The sequence below is a fragment of the Bos taurus genome, chromosome 9 (assembly GCF_002263795.3).
Source record: "Bos taurus isolate L1 Dominette 01449 registration number 42190680 breed Hereford chromosome 9, ARS-UCD2.0, whole genome shotgun sequence".
Classification (NCBI taxonomy): Eukaryota; Metazoa; Chordata; class Mammalia; order Artiodactyla; family Bovidae; genus Bos; species Bos taurus.
In genome coordinates, this window is record NC_037336.1 from 49520730 (window position 1) to 49538649 (window position 17920).

The 17920-nt window shown below is 39.8% G+C and overlaps 1 protein-coding gene across 2 annotated transcripts in view; it reads left to right on the forward strand.

The window, feature by feature from the left end:
* The window catches only part of SIM1 (SIM bHLH transcription factor 1), a 74415-nt gene that overhangs the window by 35948 nt on the left and 20547 nt on the right, over nucleotides 1–17920 (forward strand). For both annotated transcript variants that reach the window (XM_059889787.1, NM_001192972.3), the window contains one exon: nucleotides 5314–5482. In XM_059889787.1, coding sequence (XP_059745770.1) covers nucleotides 5314–5482 — 169 coding nt within the window. The remainder of the gene's footprint in view (nucleotides 1–5313; nucleotides 5483–17920) is intronic.

Consider the following 17920-nt stretch of genomic DNA (forward strand, 5'->3'; position numbering starts at 1 on the left):
TTCCCAGCAGATTGTCTTCGTTCATGAACCCCTCACAGTATGGAATCCTCCTTATCAGCTATCTCTGCTGGGCTCCATGGGAGCCTGAAAATGAAACAGAAAGTAGGTCTCTCTGCTGCGGAGGTTTACCCAGTGGCCAGGCTGCAACTCTGCCAGAATATAAAGAAGGTCATGCACTTCGTGTAACAGTGACTCTAGAATCCAATTAAAAAGTTTAGTATAAGGCACAGTCATTCCTACTTAATCCGATCACTGTTTAATGCAATCCTCTGCTTATTTCAGTCAGCGCCTTTGGAGCCAAATCAATTGTATGTCTTTGTTTCCACGTTTTCCTCAGTAATTTGATCACCTTCAGCTGTTTAAAAAAATGTAGCTCAATTGGGAAATCTGGCAACATCTTTTAAGAATCGCCACATAACATAAAGTCAACAAACTCCAGAATGGCCAGCTCCCAAACTGATAGGACAGAAGCAAAAATTCAGGAATCTAAAATAAAAGCAGTATAGGGTAAGGTAGAGATGAAGAGGGAAATTCTTGCAAAGAATCTTGACTCAACATGAACTGATCAAATGCTGTTGATTGCTTCTCTGTGCACTCACTCCAACTCGCTTCAAGGGTCATACATGTGTTGGTGCTGCTGTCAGCGTAGAGAATGCCAGGCTCCCAGTCAAAACGATAGATGTGACATTGACGCATCTCTCTGAAGCTGACCGTACCTTTCAGCAGTGAAGACATCTTTTATTTGCTTTGCAAGAGGGCATCACTCTGAGCTTCCCATATCACAAGTTGGCATTTGCCTTGTGAGTGGTCATGGGATATTGCTTAAGGAGAGGCTGAGGAGACCAATGATGCAAAAATAGCCCCTTTTTATTCAGTTGGAATTTGAGTAGTTCTAAATATGTATATGACTATTATAAAGTTTGGAGTAGACTCAGATGGTTAATTCTGCAAATTGAATGATTTCTGGCTGTCTGTAGTGGAATAAGAGGATTACTTTGGTCTATGCAAATATGGATGAGATTGACAAACTGCAAGGCCTAGTGATTGCAAATTACCTGTTTCACATTGCTTTTAGAGCCTGGGTACCTGAGGATGTCTACAGAGCTGGTTCAAGTCATTAAAAGGAGAAAAATACAAAGTAAATTGGTATCAACAGCCATTTTGAAAAATGTGTCAAATGGCATATGCTACAGTTCCTCTTTTGCTAAGCTTTTGATAAGTATCTGGGAGAGCTGCCCTTAAGAGGGTTACCTGTGGGGTCCTGAATATGACCCATGTGGCACTTCTCAAGAAAGCTTGACCAGGGCTGACTTCTTCCTTTATTAAAATCAGCTAAGTCAAGCTCCATACTCATTTCAGGGGCTAAGATCTGTGCACCCACGTATTTTATTTTGTCCTACTGCCCAGGGAAGCACTGACCGACTTTCCTAGGTGTACACCTACCTTTAAGGATATGTGTGTGATACTAGAATGCATCTCTCTAGGGGATGAGGGGGAGGGGGAGCCAGACTCTTCTTTGTGTCTGAGTTTGGAGGAAGGAAATGGAACTCGTAATGTGATTCCCATCAGTATCTAGACCTTTAATCTATACAAATGAAATACTCAGTTTAATAGAATTATAACAGTAAAACAAATGCTTTGTTCTCAGTGAATCCACCATTCAGAGCGGCTCTTGGCAGCACATCAACCGTATTTGAAAAGTCTTTAAGTGGGTATTTTTTTATTGTGCTTTTCATCCTGACACATCTTTTGAGCTGTTAGAGTCCCGAACAGAGAAGCACTCATCTCAGAATGCCACGTCTGTGTTGTGCTATGGTCTTCATTTGGTGACTTAGCAATAAAAAACTTAATTAACTTAATAAATATTTTGGCCACACTATAATAGAGTTTAGAGGGTAAAAAGGAACAGAGCAAATCAAAATGAGTTTGGGATAGAAAGGAAAGAAATATGTCATAGGGAGGTGTTTGGAATGAAACGTATTACAATTGCTATCAAGGTGAACCTTAGCTCTGGGGAAAGCGGGTGCCAAAAAGTGCCCTAGGGGGTGGAAACCAGACTATTTATTAAGCATGTATTATCTTCTAGCACTGTGCAATGAGCTTTTCACAGGGTTTCATCTGAACCTCAGCACATCCCTATGAGGTGTAAAGAGGAAATTGAAGTCTAGACAGGTTATCACACAGTAAGAGGCTCACACTGTGATCTACTTGACTTCATGATCTTGTGCTCAGTTTTGATTAATTCTTTTTTGTATTTTTTGGTGCACCAAAACATTAATATTTTTATTGGTGTATCGAAAGTATAACTCTTTGGAGACTTCCCTGATTGTTCAGTGGTTAAGATTCTGGACTTCCACTGCAGGGGGCATGAGTCCAATCCCTGGTTAGGGAAGTTCTACATGCCACAATGTGGCCAAAAAAAAAAAAAAATTCAAAGTATGACTTTTTATATTTATTAGCTTTTTCATATGAATATGTAGAATTTACAATCATTAATTGGCTTTCAAACTTTATTTAAGCCTATTTAATTTGGAGTATTTCATTGGTTGGAAACTATGCAAAAATTTTGGACTTTTTCAGTTTCTAAGATGCATACTCTGGGGTCTGATAGTGTGTAAGAGAAAAGTGAATCCTGTAGCCTCTGCTTGTACATCTCTGTGCTGAAATGTTGCATTAAGAATGAATTGACAAAAATTAGTTAGTTGATTTTCAGAGGTACATGTTTCTTGCTGTTAGTTCTAGAGGCTGAGTGGATACTCCACTGTCCAGTGGACGGAAGTACATTTTGACACAGAATATGGTCAAGGATGGGAGCCCTGCCTCCTGCCAGCGCCTAGCTTGCTCACTGTCACATGCACGTGGCCTCAGGGTCAGGTGTGTCTGGGGACTCACCGCCTACAGGGGTCTTTTCCACAGAGAAAGGCTGTTGGGTTTCAGGTTATTAGCAGTCACTGAAGAAAGCAATCCTTTTTTAGTTGCATCCTTACCTTCTTCCTCTTCCACCTAGGTGAACTACTGTGCCAGTTGCCATTGGAACAGGCAAAATAGCTCTTGACAGTAGTCTTCCAGGAACTCAGAATCCACTGGGCAAGATAAGATATAATCCCTTGAAAAATAAGATTTGAGGAGGAAAGAGGTAACCTTCTGGTTCCCTCCTCACTTCCCTCGGGAACTGGCCCCAGTGCCTTGGTCATGAAGGTAGTAACTTAGTCCTTCTGTTCATTGCTGTCCTCCCACGGCCACTACAGAGGTGCTCAGTAAACACATCCTGAAGGAATGGATGGGTTTAGCACCCGGGAAGGGCTTTCTAGAGGTGAGTATGACTTAAGGTAGTTCTTTATAAGAGGGATTTTAAGAAACAGAAAGTCAAGAAAGTATAAGATCAATCTGAGGAGAACTATTCTGGATGAAGCAAGGGGCTAATGAAGGAAAATTCTGAGATATTGTCAGAAAAATAGATGGGTGCCACATTTTGGCGGGCAATGAGTTTCTGACCAGCGAGTGCTCAGAATCTGCTCTGTGTGTGGTTCTTGGGAGTTAAGGAGAGCATATAACAGACCAGTGAGGTAATCAGATCCCCCAAAACCCAAAAGACAAATTGCATGCCTACCTTCTAAATTTTTGTTACTCACATAAGGAGAATTTTTTTTTTGGTCTTTTTAAAAAAGTTTATTTTTTAATTGAAGGATAATTGCTTTACAGAATTATGTTGGTTTCTGAGTAGATGAGCTATTTGATATGAAACCATTGTAATTTGATGACATCTAGCATAGCATAGCATCACTGAACTGAACTGAACTGATCACTACCCTCCAGTTAGTAGTAGTGATATTATTGGCCCTGTTTTAGCCGGCTTCTATTTCTGGTCACTTGGGGAGGAACTCCTTGCCTGAATTATACTTTTGCCTTTGCCTGATCTCTCTGTAGCAGGACAGATAGGGAGAAGGACAAGAAGGTAAATGATAGTCACTGAACGGTGGAGATCTGCCAACCACTCTTACGTGTATAATTTTATCAAATACTACACTTAACATAGCTATCTTAATCTGAAGAGCGTGGAAAATGCATACAGAATGTTTAAAAAGGTAAACCCATTAGAGAAAGGAAAAATAATATAAGAAAAAAAATAAAGAGACAGTGGAGTTTGTTGCACAGAATTCATGCCATGAGGATTTGTACACTTGCTAGAGGTGGTGACACATCGAACTTGGGCTCAGGGCTTTTTGACTTCATTGCAAAGAAGGAAACATGACGCATGATATGATTCACAGTGCTTGTGAGATAAAAAGAGATCAATTACTCAGAAGCAGCCGGGCTAGTTCTGGAACCTGAGAGAAGATTCTCCCATGAGTCCTCATAAGGAAGACTCTGAAACATTTTATTTTGGCTGCCAGTGGGAAGGATTGATATCCTCTTATGAAACCCGAGGAGTCAGCCGAGACTTCCTGCTGCCTGGGAGCAGGCTGAGGTGGTTGGTAGCTGTGGGCAGGGCCAAGCTGTCATCTTTAGTCCCTGAACACCTCAGCAGTACCTTCTCAGTGAACTCTTGAGATACACTTTTTCCCCTGTCACATCACAGCCTGCAGTCATTATGTTTATTTCTTTATTGTTTCTTCTCCTCAAGAGATTGTAATCTGCACAAGGGTAGGGGGCTCTACATGCCTTATTCATCCTTTCATCTCCATATAGCACAAAGTCTGGTATATTTTAGGAGCCTAATAAATACTTACTGAGTAAAGGAGTAGAAAGAACTGATGGCAAAGTATATCCTCAGGTAACTGAATTAGTTAGCCTGTTGAAAAAGGATTTTTAACTAGTTAGCCTGGATACCCTAGTTTGCTAGCCATATGGGTATTTGGAATGTTTACCCAGGATGACTGATCAAGGAACAGCTGATAAAAGACATTCTTTTTGTCAACCATCAGACAGCATCAGTTGGTCAGTTTTCTGCTGAGCTCATCCCACAAATAGAAAATCTTTAGACTTTATAATGCATAACTCACCAGCAAGGACACAAAAGCTCAGAGAACTGGAATTCTAGATTTATTTTCTACTATATAAAAATAATGAACAATGTATATTTTAATCAAGGCATCTTCATGAGCATATCATATAATTTGGCAGCTACATTCACAGAGATTTGTTAAATATTAGGTACTTCCAAAATAATCAAGGTGTTTGTGGAATCCAGTTATATGGCTAACTTTCACTTGATTCCTCTTCAAATATGAATGACTGTCATTTCCAGTAAGAGAATATGTGTATCTGTCTCCTGTGGTGGCCGATTAAGGGCTGTGTCTTTTCACCCTGCAGGGACACGGAATACAAAGGGCTGCAGCTCTCCCTGGATCAGATCGCAGCCTCCAAACCAGCCTTCTCCTACGCAGGCAGCTCCACTCCTGCCCTGACTGACAGCAGGAAGGGGGCCAAGTCCAGGCTCTCCGGCTCAAAGTCCAAATCCAGGACTTCCCCATACCCTCAGGTAGGTGCAGTGCCACTTGGCAGTTTTCTTTTTCTGTGACTTGGTTTGGTCTCACAGTGGAGGAAGTATTGAAGCTGTTTGGAATTAATTATCTGGCTTTAATACATTTAAAACTTCTATAAATCTGGAAAGCTTTCTAAAAATATCTTCTTCCTTTACAATAACTATGCTAGTAAAAATTCGAAGTGATCTTGTGGTTTACTGCTTTTATATGAAGGTTGTGAGAGGATTCATTGCAGTCAAAACCATAACTGTATTTTCAAGGAGAATAGTCCTGAGTGTTTTCCTCAACAACGATTAACCAGAAAAATGGGGCAAGCATAGAAAAATATGCTTGATGTAGAAAAATGTAGGAAAAAAATGAGAGCTTGATGTAGAAAAATGTAGAAAAAAAATGAGAGCTTGATGTAGAAAAATGTAGAAAAAAAATGAGAGCTTGATGTAGAAAAATGTAGAAAAAAAATGAGAGCTTGATGTAGAAAAATGGAATCTTAGGACAGGAACTGAAGTCAAAGGATAAATTAAGAGGTGGAGGCAAAAGATCAAGGGTACATTTCACCATGAGATTTGAGCACAGATGGACTGTTTATGGGGAGGAATGAAACAAAGAGGGTCTTCCAGATGGCAGGAATGGTAGAAAAAGCAGCCCTCTTCTCATCTTTGCAAGGTGGTGAGCTGATGAGACCCAGAGGAGGTATTCCAGAAACACCGCAAGGTACAAAGACAAGTCCTGATGGTTGGAAGGAAGAAAAGAATGTTTTTCCTTATCAGCCTCTGTGATATAGAAACTTGTCTATGTCAAATGTAGGCACAACTCTCTCCTGGCCTGAAGGAAGTAGGACGGAACTGAGGATTTTTCACTCCTGGTACCCTGTGACCATCCTTTTCTTAAAGGGCTGCTTCTGCTAAGTCACTTTAGTCGTGTCCGACTCTGTGCGACCCCATAGATGGCAGCCCACCAGGCTCCCTCGTCCCTGGGCTTCTCCAGGCAAGAATGCTGGAGTGGGTTGCCATTTCCTTTTCCAATGCATGAAAGTGAAAAGTGAAAGGGAAGTCGCTCAGTAGTGTCCGACTGTTCACGACCCTGTGGACCGTAGCCTACCAGGCTCCTCTGTCCATGGGATTTTCCAGGCAAGAGTACTGGAGTGGGGTGCCATCGCCTTCTCCGTTCTTTAAGGGCACCATGTCCCAATTCCTGCAGTTCATTAGGGTAATTCAGGAGATGATTCCTGGGCTGGTAGAAAACCAACCGGGATTTGGAGATTTTTCATCAAGGTGGTCTTTATCATTTGTGTTTTTAATTTTTTGAAGTAAAAATGGCAATCTAGAGAGTCCAGAAACTATTATTTCCTTACTTATCAGAACATTTTTAATTCTGTTAACGTCAACAAGTATGTACTGTTTGAGGAAGTGTCGTTTGTTGAGCTCATGGGTCACTAAGAAGCTACTATTTGTAGATTATTTTAGCTTGGTATGTGAAGATGAGATCTGTGTCCCAAGGGACTGCTGTCACATGGTTTCAAATCTCCCACCAAGACCAGATTTCTTTACCCTGACAAAGTGTAAAGAGGAGTAGATGTGTGATGCCTGGACATTTTTCAATGTAAACATTCAGTTATGAAGACTGAGCACTTTATGTATAAAGTGCATTTTAGTTCAAGTTACTATAGAGGAGGAGTTGCTTCTTTTTATTGAGTATCTGAGAAGCTTTATTTATTACTATCTCATACCTTGGGGAAAGAGTTTTACTGTCTCTTTTTGTTACTTGGAAGAATGAATTACTCCTTTGGGTAATTTTATCCTTATATGGATAGGAGTGCTGGACACATAAATGAAAGAAAAATTTAAATTAGGAAATACTAAGTTAAGAAGGAATTTGTCCATTGTTACAGAGAAATAAAGCTACAAAACCCAAATATCCCGCTACAAAACCCAAATATCCCCACTGAGCTTTCAAAACCTCACCATCTACATTTTATTTCACCTCAGCTCTTAAGTCTAAAATTTCTCTAGTTTATACTAATGTTGGACTAGGGCTTCCCAGGTGGCAAGGGAATCCACCTGCCAATGCAGGAGACGAAGGAGATACAGATTTGATACCTGGGTCTGAAAGATCCCCTGGCAGAGGACATGGCAACCCACTCCAGTATTCTTGCCTGGAGAATCCCATAGACAGAGAAGCCTGGAGGGCTACTGTCCATAGGGTGGCAAAGAGTCAGACGTGACTGAAGCAACTTAGCAAACAATGTTAGACTATCTACACATTAAAAAAAAAATGTTTTAACTGCCATTAGACTGCTCCTTGGGTTCATGTGAGGAGGAGTTAATTTGAAATTGTACATGTTTCATAGTTTTTTGTTTTTTTTTTAAGCAATACAGAAGAGTGGAAAGTAGAAAATCACCCACTATTTCCTCTTTTTCCCTCTCCAAAATGGTGGTTTCTTCTAGAAATGTACTATGATGCATAAAAATCATTCACGTCACACACCTGTGTTCACATAGAGTTTCTCTTGACTTTTTAAAATGTTCATTCTTGTGTTAATTCTTAGATAAATGCAGTCCTTAGAATTTTGGCCCTGTGTCTCATTTGAAATCTCAGTCATGAATTAAGTTTACTTAACATTTATGTGCCTAGTAAAGGTTATTCTTTAATTGCGTTTGCTTTAGATAATGATGGTGCTAGGTCAATCACTGACTGAGTTCCTAGCACATGGACTACTGATATGTAGAGATCAGAAATGGAACACAGTCTTTGCTTTCAGGGAGCCATGCGTGTAGACAGAAAAGGGAACAGCCTTTGCAGTGAATTGTCCTAGGACGATTGTCCTCAGGTAAACAGCGGGTCCTCTGGGGCGACACAGGGGAAAAGCATGACATCAGGGCAAACTCATCCATTTCTGCTGAAAGGAAGCAGCTCAGTACTGCCATCTGGAATCCTGCATTCTCAGAAATTTTAAAGAAAAGAAAATAATGTAGCTTCTCAAAAGTCTTATTTGGTCCAAATCACTCTTATATTATTGAAGAATACTTATTTTTCAACTTTCTTGCATTATTGCTATTATGTGTTGCTTCAGTCAGTGCTAGCTGAGTGCCTACACTAGAGCGATGCTATGCTGGCCATTGTGGTGAATGGGGATAGCAGTTGAGTAGGTGCTAGACTATAAAAAAGTGGTATAAGAAACGCCCTTAAGTGTTTCAGTACAGTTGGAATGATAAGTTATGAACTAGAATGAGGGGCATATAGAGGATGATGTATACAAAAGGCTTCAAGAGAGATGTCAGTCTATATGCCTGGGGAGGGTTGTTGACCTAGCTCTGGGGGTAGAATTCAGGTATATGCACATAAGGGAAAGGAGAGGACACTTCAGAAAGACCAGGATTCTGAAGAGATGCAGGAACACCCTGAGTGTGACTGGTGAAGTGGGGGAGAGTGGGTCCCTGTGGTTAAGGACAAGGGGTTATATGTTTGGAAACATTCATTGATTGGTGCCAAATATCTGTGAGGTCAAGGCATTTGGATTTTGTTGTATGGAAAACCAGGAAAGGTTTTGAACTGGAAATGAAGCATTAAGGTGGCTGAAGCAAGGCAGACTACTCGGGAGGCTCATTTTCATAGTCCTGGGTGAGTCTAGCGGGGGTCTGAGCTAAAGTTCTCAACTGCAGTGAAAAACACTGTAGAGGAAGGAAGGTTAAATTATTTTTATCCTTGACTGCTTGTACCTCTTCTCATTATAGATGTATTTTGATCATTATAGATTTATTTTTGAAATTATATATATTTGGTTGCACTGGGTCTTTGTTGTGGAGCATAGGCTCTCTAGTTGTAGTGTGAGGACTTGGTTACCCCATGGCATGGGGGATCTTAGTTCCTGGACTAGGGATTGAACCCTTGTCCCCTGCACTGGAAGGCAGATTTTTAACTACTGGACCACCAGGGAAGTCTCTGAAATTGTATTTTAAAGCTTACATTTTGTATTTAGTGACAATAATAGATGCATAATAAATATATTTTTATTTACAAAATGATGAAGATTTTCATAGTATTTAATTTTAAATTCTTCTTCCTCCTCTCAAAAATACAATCTTTTACTTTTTGTTATTTCCATGTTTACATATTTTTAGTACACAAATTCTCTTCAGATTTTTCAAGAGGCTGTTTCCAGAGCAAAAAAAAAAAAAAAATTGAGCTCATAAGGTAACATCTTGTGCTTTTTATTAGGTATGAAAATGATGTAATGATGCTATCAATATTATTTATTAAGCTCTTTGCTCTATTATGTATTAGGCATATCCGGAAATTTCTAACAGACATTTGATGAATAGCAAACAGCACCACTGCTTTTTGGAATTATTTAGGCACCCTAACTTGAAGATGTGAGACATGCACAAATTGTAATTCACTGTCACTACTCAGTCTGCAGTCGTAGATGAACTTTCAGGTCCCCACTTGGTATGAGATGCCCTTGGGAATGATTTTAGGCTTGATTACATTATAGTCACTTAATGAATGACTCGGTCACCTTTGTACCTCTATGTATTACTCGGGACAAGAGAGGTCAAAACTGTTTTGAATGGTTTTGAAAGATTTGTTGTAAGAAATATTAGAGATAACTCCCAAAGATTCTGCAGGTAGCTACTGTGCTGCTGTAGAGCTATCTTAACAATATGAAAGTTGTATTTTATTGTTACTGGGTTTATATTCATGAATATAGCAACTTATGTTTTTCACAGTTCTGTTGAATTAAAAATATTGAGTTTATGGAATTTATTTTTCAGACCTTACCTCTAGCAATTGCTAGAGTCTCTTCCATCTATTTTGAAGGAACTAGTCATGGCTACTCCAATACAGTTGTGAGTTATCTTGACATAGTGTAGCCACATCAATCATGAATAAATTGCCTCCTGATTCTAGTTTCCTTTGAAACTTTTCCTCTTGGCATGTTTATAGTTGTTACATTTATTAGAGACAGTGCGTGCCCTCCTGTTTTATTGCCTCATTCTGCCCTTCTCTTGCTTTCTCCCTAGTCAGTAATAAGCAATACACTATATAATTCTATAATAACAGTGCATAAAACTATGTATACTTCTGAAATCTGAAAGCGTTTAATATCTTGTTACAGATACATTGTAACACCTGGAGGTTTAACTCCACATCTGTTACCTTAAATAATCCCACAGAACCCTCTTAATTTTCACTGCCAGCAATCTGGCTTCCTTTCAGTGAAGGTAGAAGCTTTCTTCCTACAAAGGTTCTTTCTGGCCTCAAAAAATACACCGGTGACTCCTATGCTGACTTTTAAGCTACAGAGAAAAGAAGGACCAAGAATTTCCCTTGGTGATACTATTGACACATAGTATCAATACTTTTATCAATACTAGGATAGATAGCCCTTCATTTCATGTTTTATATGTTACATGAAAACATGTAATCCTTGACCATTAACAACAAAAACTGTAATGCATCTTGCAAAAAAAAAAAAAAGTTATCTTCTCTGAAATTCTTATACTGTACAGGCTTTTTATGTTTTATGGTTATGTCGGAACTTCGGATATCACCTGTTCTATAGAAATATCAGGAGATTATTATTAGAAGATGAAAGGAGGAAAATTCGGAGGCAGTAAATGGAGACTTTAAGATCCTTGAGGACAGGAGATTTTGCCCTTGATAACCAGATTGCTTTGGGTACCCAAAAGCCCTTAGAACATATTGAGTGAGTAGGTAAATGAATTGATAGATGAGTGAAGTTGATAAGATAGGTGGATAAAGAAACAGGAGAACTGAGATGACCTGGGTATATGGCCCTTTCCCCAGAAGGCTTACAGATTCAGTGGGGGAGATAAAAATGTAAACGAAAAATTTAAACACAGTGTAGCATGTATGTGATAAAGGCATCATTGGCAGTGGTGAAGCTCTGGTGGTGTCTTGGGGGCTCCTCTGTCCTTCCAGCAGTGAACTGGAGGTGGGAGTTGGAAGCTGACAATAGCCTCTAGGCCTAGAGACCCTCATACCTTGGGGTGTTTCCAGCAGGTTCAAATTTATTTCTGTTTTGGGACTTCGTGGTGGTCTGGGGGCTAAGACTCAGTCCTCCCAATGAAAAGGGCACAGGTTTGATCCCAGGTCAGGGAACTATATCCTGTATGCCCCAACTAAGCCAAATAAATAAATAAATACTAAAAAAAAATTATTCCTGTTTGCAAGGTTTGCAGTGGGGCTGCAGGCTGACAGTGAATAAGGCCCTGAACCTCTTGGGTGCCCCGTCAAAGACCAGACTCACTCTCCACCTCCAGTTGCGCTTTCGCCCCTTACCCGTTTATCCTTCTTCTCCCACTGCCTGTGTCCCAGGAGCTCTGTCACGCTGGAGATTGGAGCTCATCTTAATTTTCTGTCCACTTTGGAAATTTTTCATTTTCAGCCTTTCCTGCTTCTCAGGTTGACCTTAAAGGACCACTGATCATGGTAGTGTTTGGAGAATTGCCACAGTCCTAGCTGTCACTCAAGGTTACCTATAATTGAGTCCTAAATTACATGAACCCTGTGATCCAGCCAGACTTCTCTGCTCCCTCTTTGCTGAATGCCTTGTCCTTTCCTGCCCCCATGCTTGTGCTTATGCATTTATTCTGCCTGCGTTGCCTCTATTTTTCAAAATTCTGCCTATCATCTAAGGACTGAATGCTACCTCTTTCATGAAATATAACTTTCTCCTTTGTGCCTCTATTTAGAATAATCTATCTTCTACTGCCTTCTGGATATGTCAGAGCTTCTCTTTTGGACTATAATATCTTTGAAATTAGTAACTGTGTCTATTTCATACCTGCCCCCTACCTTGACCCAGCATCTGTGTGTCCTCCACTTATTCACTCACTGAATATTAATGAAATGAATGAATGGATAAGTAAAGACTTTAAGAAGAAGGTGGATACTTTGTTGGTTGCCTATAGAGACATTAAAAACCCCAAGGAGGGAAAATATTCTGCTGCTGCTGCTGCTAAGTCACTTCAGTCGTGTCCGACTCTGTGCGATGGCAGCAGGTTCCCCTGTCCCTGGGATTCTCCAGGCAAGAACACTGGAGTGGGTTGCCATTGCCTTCTCCAATGCATGAAAGTGAAAAGTGAAAGTGAAGTCGCTCAGTCGTGTCCGACTCTTCGCGACCCCATGGACTGCAGCCTACCAGGCTCCTCCATCCATGGGGTTTTCCAGGCAAAAGTACTGGAATGGGATGTCAGCTACTATGGAATTTATAACCTATGTAAAGAAGCAAAAGATACACATGCAAAAAAACCTAAGGATGCTTTCACAAATACAAAATCTTGCAGTACAAATCAAATACCTACCTGCTAAGGAGGAGTTAAATGTGGTAGAATCTAGAAGCTCTTTCAAGGGCAAAACTTTGAACAAGTGTTCTCTGGCTCACATTCTAAGGCAGAGAACCATCTGCATCTTGTCCTGGAGTGGGCTTTCTAGTCTCCATGTCTCCACTGTCATCTCCAGTGCAACCACAGAGAGAAGTGACAACTGATATTTACTCTGTGTGTGTATGTGTGTGTTTTGATTACAAAATGATTGCCCTGAGGTATCTATGCAGTAAGTCCGCTACATACAAACCTTCAAGTTGTGAACTGTCTAATAGTGAGAACGTGTGTTCACATGTCCGATCATGTGAGTTAGTTCATGCACATTGTCACACACATGCATCCTCTAGAGATGGTTGTGCTTTTGTGTACTTTACTGTACAGTACTGTATAGAGTACAGTAGAACAGTATCTTTATTTCAAGCCCAGGATGTCCAGAAGCAAGCACAAAAGCAGCAGTGACATAGCTGGTACTTTTCAAGGTACTGTACCGAAAGAGTAAAAATGTTTTCTTTCTTATTTGTTTGTTTTTTATTATTTGTGTGAAAAGTATTATGAACATATTACAGTACAGTACTATATGGCTGATTGTGTTAGTTGGGTACCTGGGCTAACTCTGTTGGACTTACAAACGAATTGGACTTATAACTGTACTCTTGGAACAGAGCTTGTTTGTATGTACGGAACTTACTGTAGAAGCAATGCTGTTTGGCCTTCCATCTCAGAAACATGTCTTTGTTTATGGGCTCAGCCCTAGTTCCAGGGTCCAATTCCCATGATCAGTAGATACTTTCTAGATAACTCTCTTATTCTTTTAATAATCTAAGTGCATTTATGGTACTGTATAGTTGTCTTCCATAAGAAAGGGAAAAGTCTCTTAAAATTTTGGTTTCTTTCTTTGTTTGGTTTGGTTTTTGACCAAACCTCTAGACACAAAAGGCCTTGTGCAGGTCATGTTCCTTCTTGATCTTTCCTGACCCTTAGCTCCTCCTCTATCCCATGCCCACTATCTTTGTCCAGTTCTGGGCTCTTCAGAACACGTCACATTTACACTACTTCATCAGCCTCCTATTGTTCTTTTGGTCTCTAATCATTTCTGCCAGAGTAAGCTTCCTGAAATACCGTTTTAATTGTGTACCCACTGCTCACCCCCTTCCCCCCAAGCCCTACTTAAAAACCTAAAGAGGCTCTATGTTGGTTATAGTATGAAGCCCAATCTCCACAACCTGGTCCTGGCTACATCTTTGCATCTGTCAGCCACCTCTAGCCCCACCACATCAATTCTCCACCCTAGCTGTGTACTCGCCTAAGGACACCTTTCCTGTTGAGCTTCTTAAATCCTACCCAGCCCCCCAAAGCACAGCTGCAGCCCACCTCTCATCCCCACAGATCCCTGGCTATAAGGCATAATTCATGTTAAACACATCTCTCTTTCATAACATAGGATGGTTTGGATCTAGGGGAGAGTTAGTGTCAAAAAAGAAGTTGGGCAGTGGGCAAAGCAGCTGTGCTAAATCAAATGGAAAGCCTGTGCTTCTGACTTAATGGAAATGATGGCTGGAATTTGTGATTCTGCCCCACAGCTGAACAGAGGCGAAGCAGGGGGATGGCTGAATCCACCATCAAAATACGCCCAGGAAAATTTATTTTAAGAAAACCTATCAAATAAAATCTTATTAAAACCAAATAGTCAAAATCAAGAGAGCAATGCCTAACTTGACAGTTTTTGGTGGGATCTGACCCAGTCATAATGTGAAATTTGTAGAGTTAAGTCGGATTTGAATATCTTTGCTAAGAAATTTAGATTTCCTTAACTCATCCATCCTTCACAGATTTTTACGAAACCTCTTTAAGCACATTATGGCACATTGAATTGCAGTGTTTTCCTGGAAGGTCAAGGTCTGGATGTGTATTATTTAACAGTTTGTGCTTTTTTAGTTTTCCTTATTATTTTCCTTATTGTACTTGACTTAGAAGATGAGAAAGTAGATCCATCCTTCCATTTACAGACACCAGTTTGAAATTGATTACCTCGGTAGAGAGCCTTTGAGCTTTAGTTTCTTTTCACAAAGTTACAAGTCTGATAGATCTCCTCTTTCAGCATGCAGAAGGCCAGTGATATGCCTGCCAATAATCTGTTGGCCCAAGTCTAGGACAGTGCCAAGAGCAGCTTGGGCAGCCGTCCTTTGTCGAGACTCAGAATAAACCAATGGAAGGCCAGACAAAGCTGCAATAAGGGGCTGGAGCAGGTGGCACCACCTGCACCCATCTAATTCAAGCTCATCTAATCTGCCACTTATATGTGAAAAATCAGAGAGTGAGTCACAGTATCAGTGAAAAGATGGAAGTAGTTCTGGCTCATGCTCAAAGCCCATCAGAGAAGAAGATTACCGTTAAAACTAGTGCTACTGGTCCTGGAAACCCAGGATTTATCCAATGGGCTAGAGCCACTTCTGTATTATCAATGCAAAGTTGAGATCTCCTTGATCATTTACAGCTGTGTGTGCCAGGACATTAAAGGGCCTAATTAAATGTTTATTACCTGTTTAAAATCTTCAGTGCAGTGAAGATACCTGCCAGCCTTTGGGACTTTACCTTTGGATTTATAGACGGATGTGGACTGTGGATTTCATGGTTGGGAACAGCTCTCTCCATATGGAACTGTCTAGGGGATTCCTGGAGAAAACCCAGCCTCTGGTTCCGAGTGCTGGTTCCAGCTGCACGTCACCCTGACCGCTAATGAGATGTCGACTGTACTTACTTTTCTGTGAGAAAAATGACTGAACCAGATCCCAGCGACATTTTTGTAACTGTGGGGGGTGGATTAAGAGAAGGCCTATGACATTTCAAACCACATTTGAGGTACATAAAAAAACTTCCCATGTTTCTACTTCATGAAATTTATCAGGAACTTACAGGTATGAAAGATTTCTCACCAAAAGATTCTTTGAACTAAAAATAACTAAAATGTGGGTTAAAGCTAAATATGTCACAAAAACCACAGATTATATACTATGAGTGAAGCAGATCATAAAAATAATAAGTGAAAAGTCTTGTGAACCCATTCTTTAAAACTGTCATCTTCATCTGATTGAAGATGACGATTTATACCATTTTCTAAAATGAAGGGAGAAATGGCCTAAGTATTTAAAATGCTTAATGATTAAACTTTGAATCAGTATTTGCTTTTTAATTATAGTTTAAGCAGAAATATTTTTTGTGTAGTTCCTCTAGTGGAGTCATCCTTGACTCTGGAATGTGACTCAAGACTGACTTTTTTTTCTTTTAAAATGCATTCTCTAATTTTCCTTGAAGGTTTCCTTAAGCTTAACTCTTTTGAAGTTGTATGTAATTGAACAGAATTTCATTTAAAATTTCATGAGGATGCTTTTCCAATGCTAAACATGTGCGAGACTTATGTAGAAATCATGTTATAGTTAGCCTTTTTTAATGTATGTTCCTGAATTATGTTCCTGAATGTTCCTGAATTATTCTTGCTGTTGATTAATTAGACAATAAATTACACATGAAGTAAAAGCAAAAATTTCTATCTACCATTAATAGGAGTGCAGGAATGAAACAAATAATGTCTTCTTGATATCTTCTTTGCAGTTCCATTTATTTACAATTTCTAGGTAGTAAAGTTTTTCATGTTAGAAATTGACTTTATTATTTGACTGCTATTCAGTTACATTTTCACAGGCAAATGTTTTCAGTCAGCCCTTCAGATTAGCAAAATAACTTGCATAGTTGTCATCTTAAAATGCATTTGATTTTGACACTAGTTTTTCTCTTACGCTTATGTTTATCCTTGACAAAACCCCCAGCAATTTCCAACGTGTATAAACCAAAGGCGTTCTTCATAGCAAACACAACTCCTGTTTGAGGGAAGCACCCCCAGCAGTGGGGGCTATTTTAATGGACATGCTGTATTACTTTAATCTAACCCTTTTACCATCTGTTCTTCCCATAACAGTGAATGAAAAAAAAAAAAGGACATATTTTATGTTTCAGGGTTACATTAGTAAAAAGTAAGATAAAAGTGATTTAAAAGCATGCATATGTTCTTAGTACAATGCAGTCTGCATCTGTGATGTTTTTTTCTCATGGTTCAGACACAAATCAAGAGGAAAGCTGTTCATGCCTGATAGAGTGAAAGTTTTTCATAGAAAACAGGACTTTACCATAAGAGGGTCTCTCTATATATTTTACAGCTAAAAATGATATTAAAAAAAACCTCAGTGAGCTGCCAGAATAAAAATAGATAATGATAACATCTATCGTTGGAACATCTGGCATTTTTCCTGAGTTGCCTTGTTGCTGCCACATCCAGATGAATGCAGAGCACCTGTCTGGAACATGCTGTTGAGGCAGGAGAGACTCTCATGACTGTTATCAAAAGGGGAATATCTGTGCTGTAACTGTTGTGGAAGAGTGCTTCAGTACTAAGAGGACGTCACCGAGGCTGTGTGGAGATGGTCTACTGGAATGTAGAGGTTGGAGAAAGCTCCCTTTGTAAGAACATGCTTGGGGACCTGGGATCCATTACTGCTGCATACAGGGTGGGACACTGCTGTTTTTGTTAGCTAGGTACCTAAGTCTAGATGAGTCCAGGATTCTGGAAAGAGCAAAGACTCTGGAATTGCATCTCTCCTCTTAAATATCATACTCATGTGAACTTGGGTAGTTTAGGTTTTTTGTTTTTGCTTCATTTGTTGCATCAGTAAAGGGATTAATGATACTTTTAAGATGTTGTGAGCATTTAATAAGATATTGTCTGTGGGATCTCAGTACAGTGACCAGAGCAAAGCAAGTATTTGATAAAGGTAGTGTGATGGGTTGCTGTGTGGTGGGTATTAGCATATGCAAATGATATGGTAAACTGCCTCTTAGTCATTAGTTCATTTTCCCTTCCCAAGTAGCTACAGTGTTAATAGAGAGTAAGAGCTCCCTTCTTTGAACTCCTTAACTACATTGCTTTTCTCTTTGTTCAGCCCTTGCCATTTTTGAACTTGTATTAAAGTTATGTCTTGTGCATTATTTATACTGCTTCTAATATGAACACCTTGAAGATGGAGCTGCATTTCT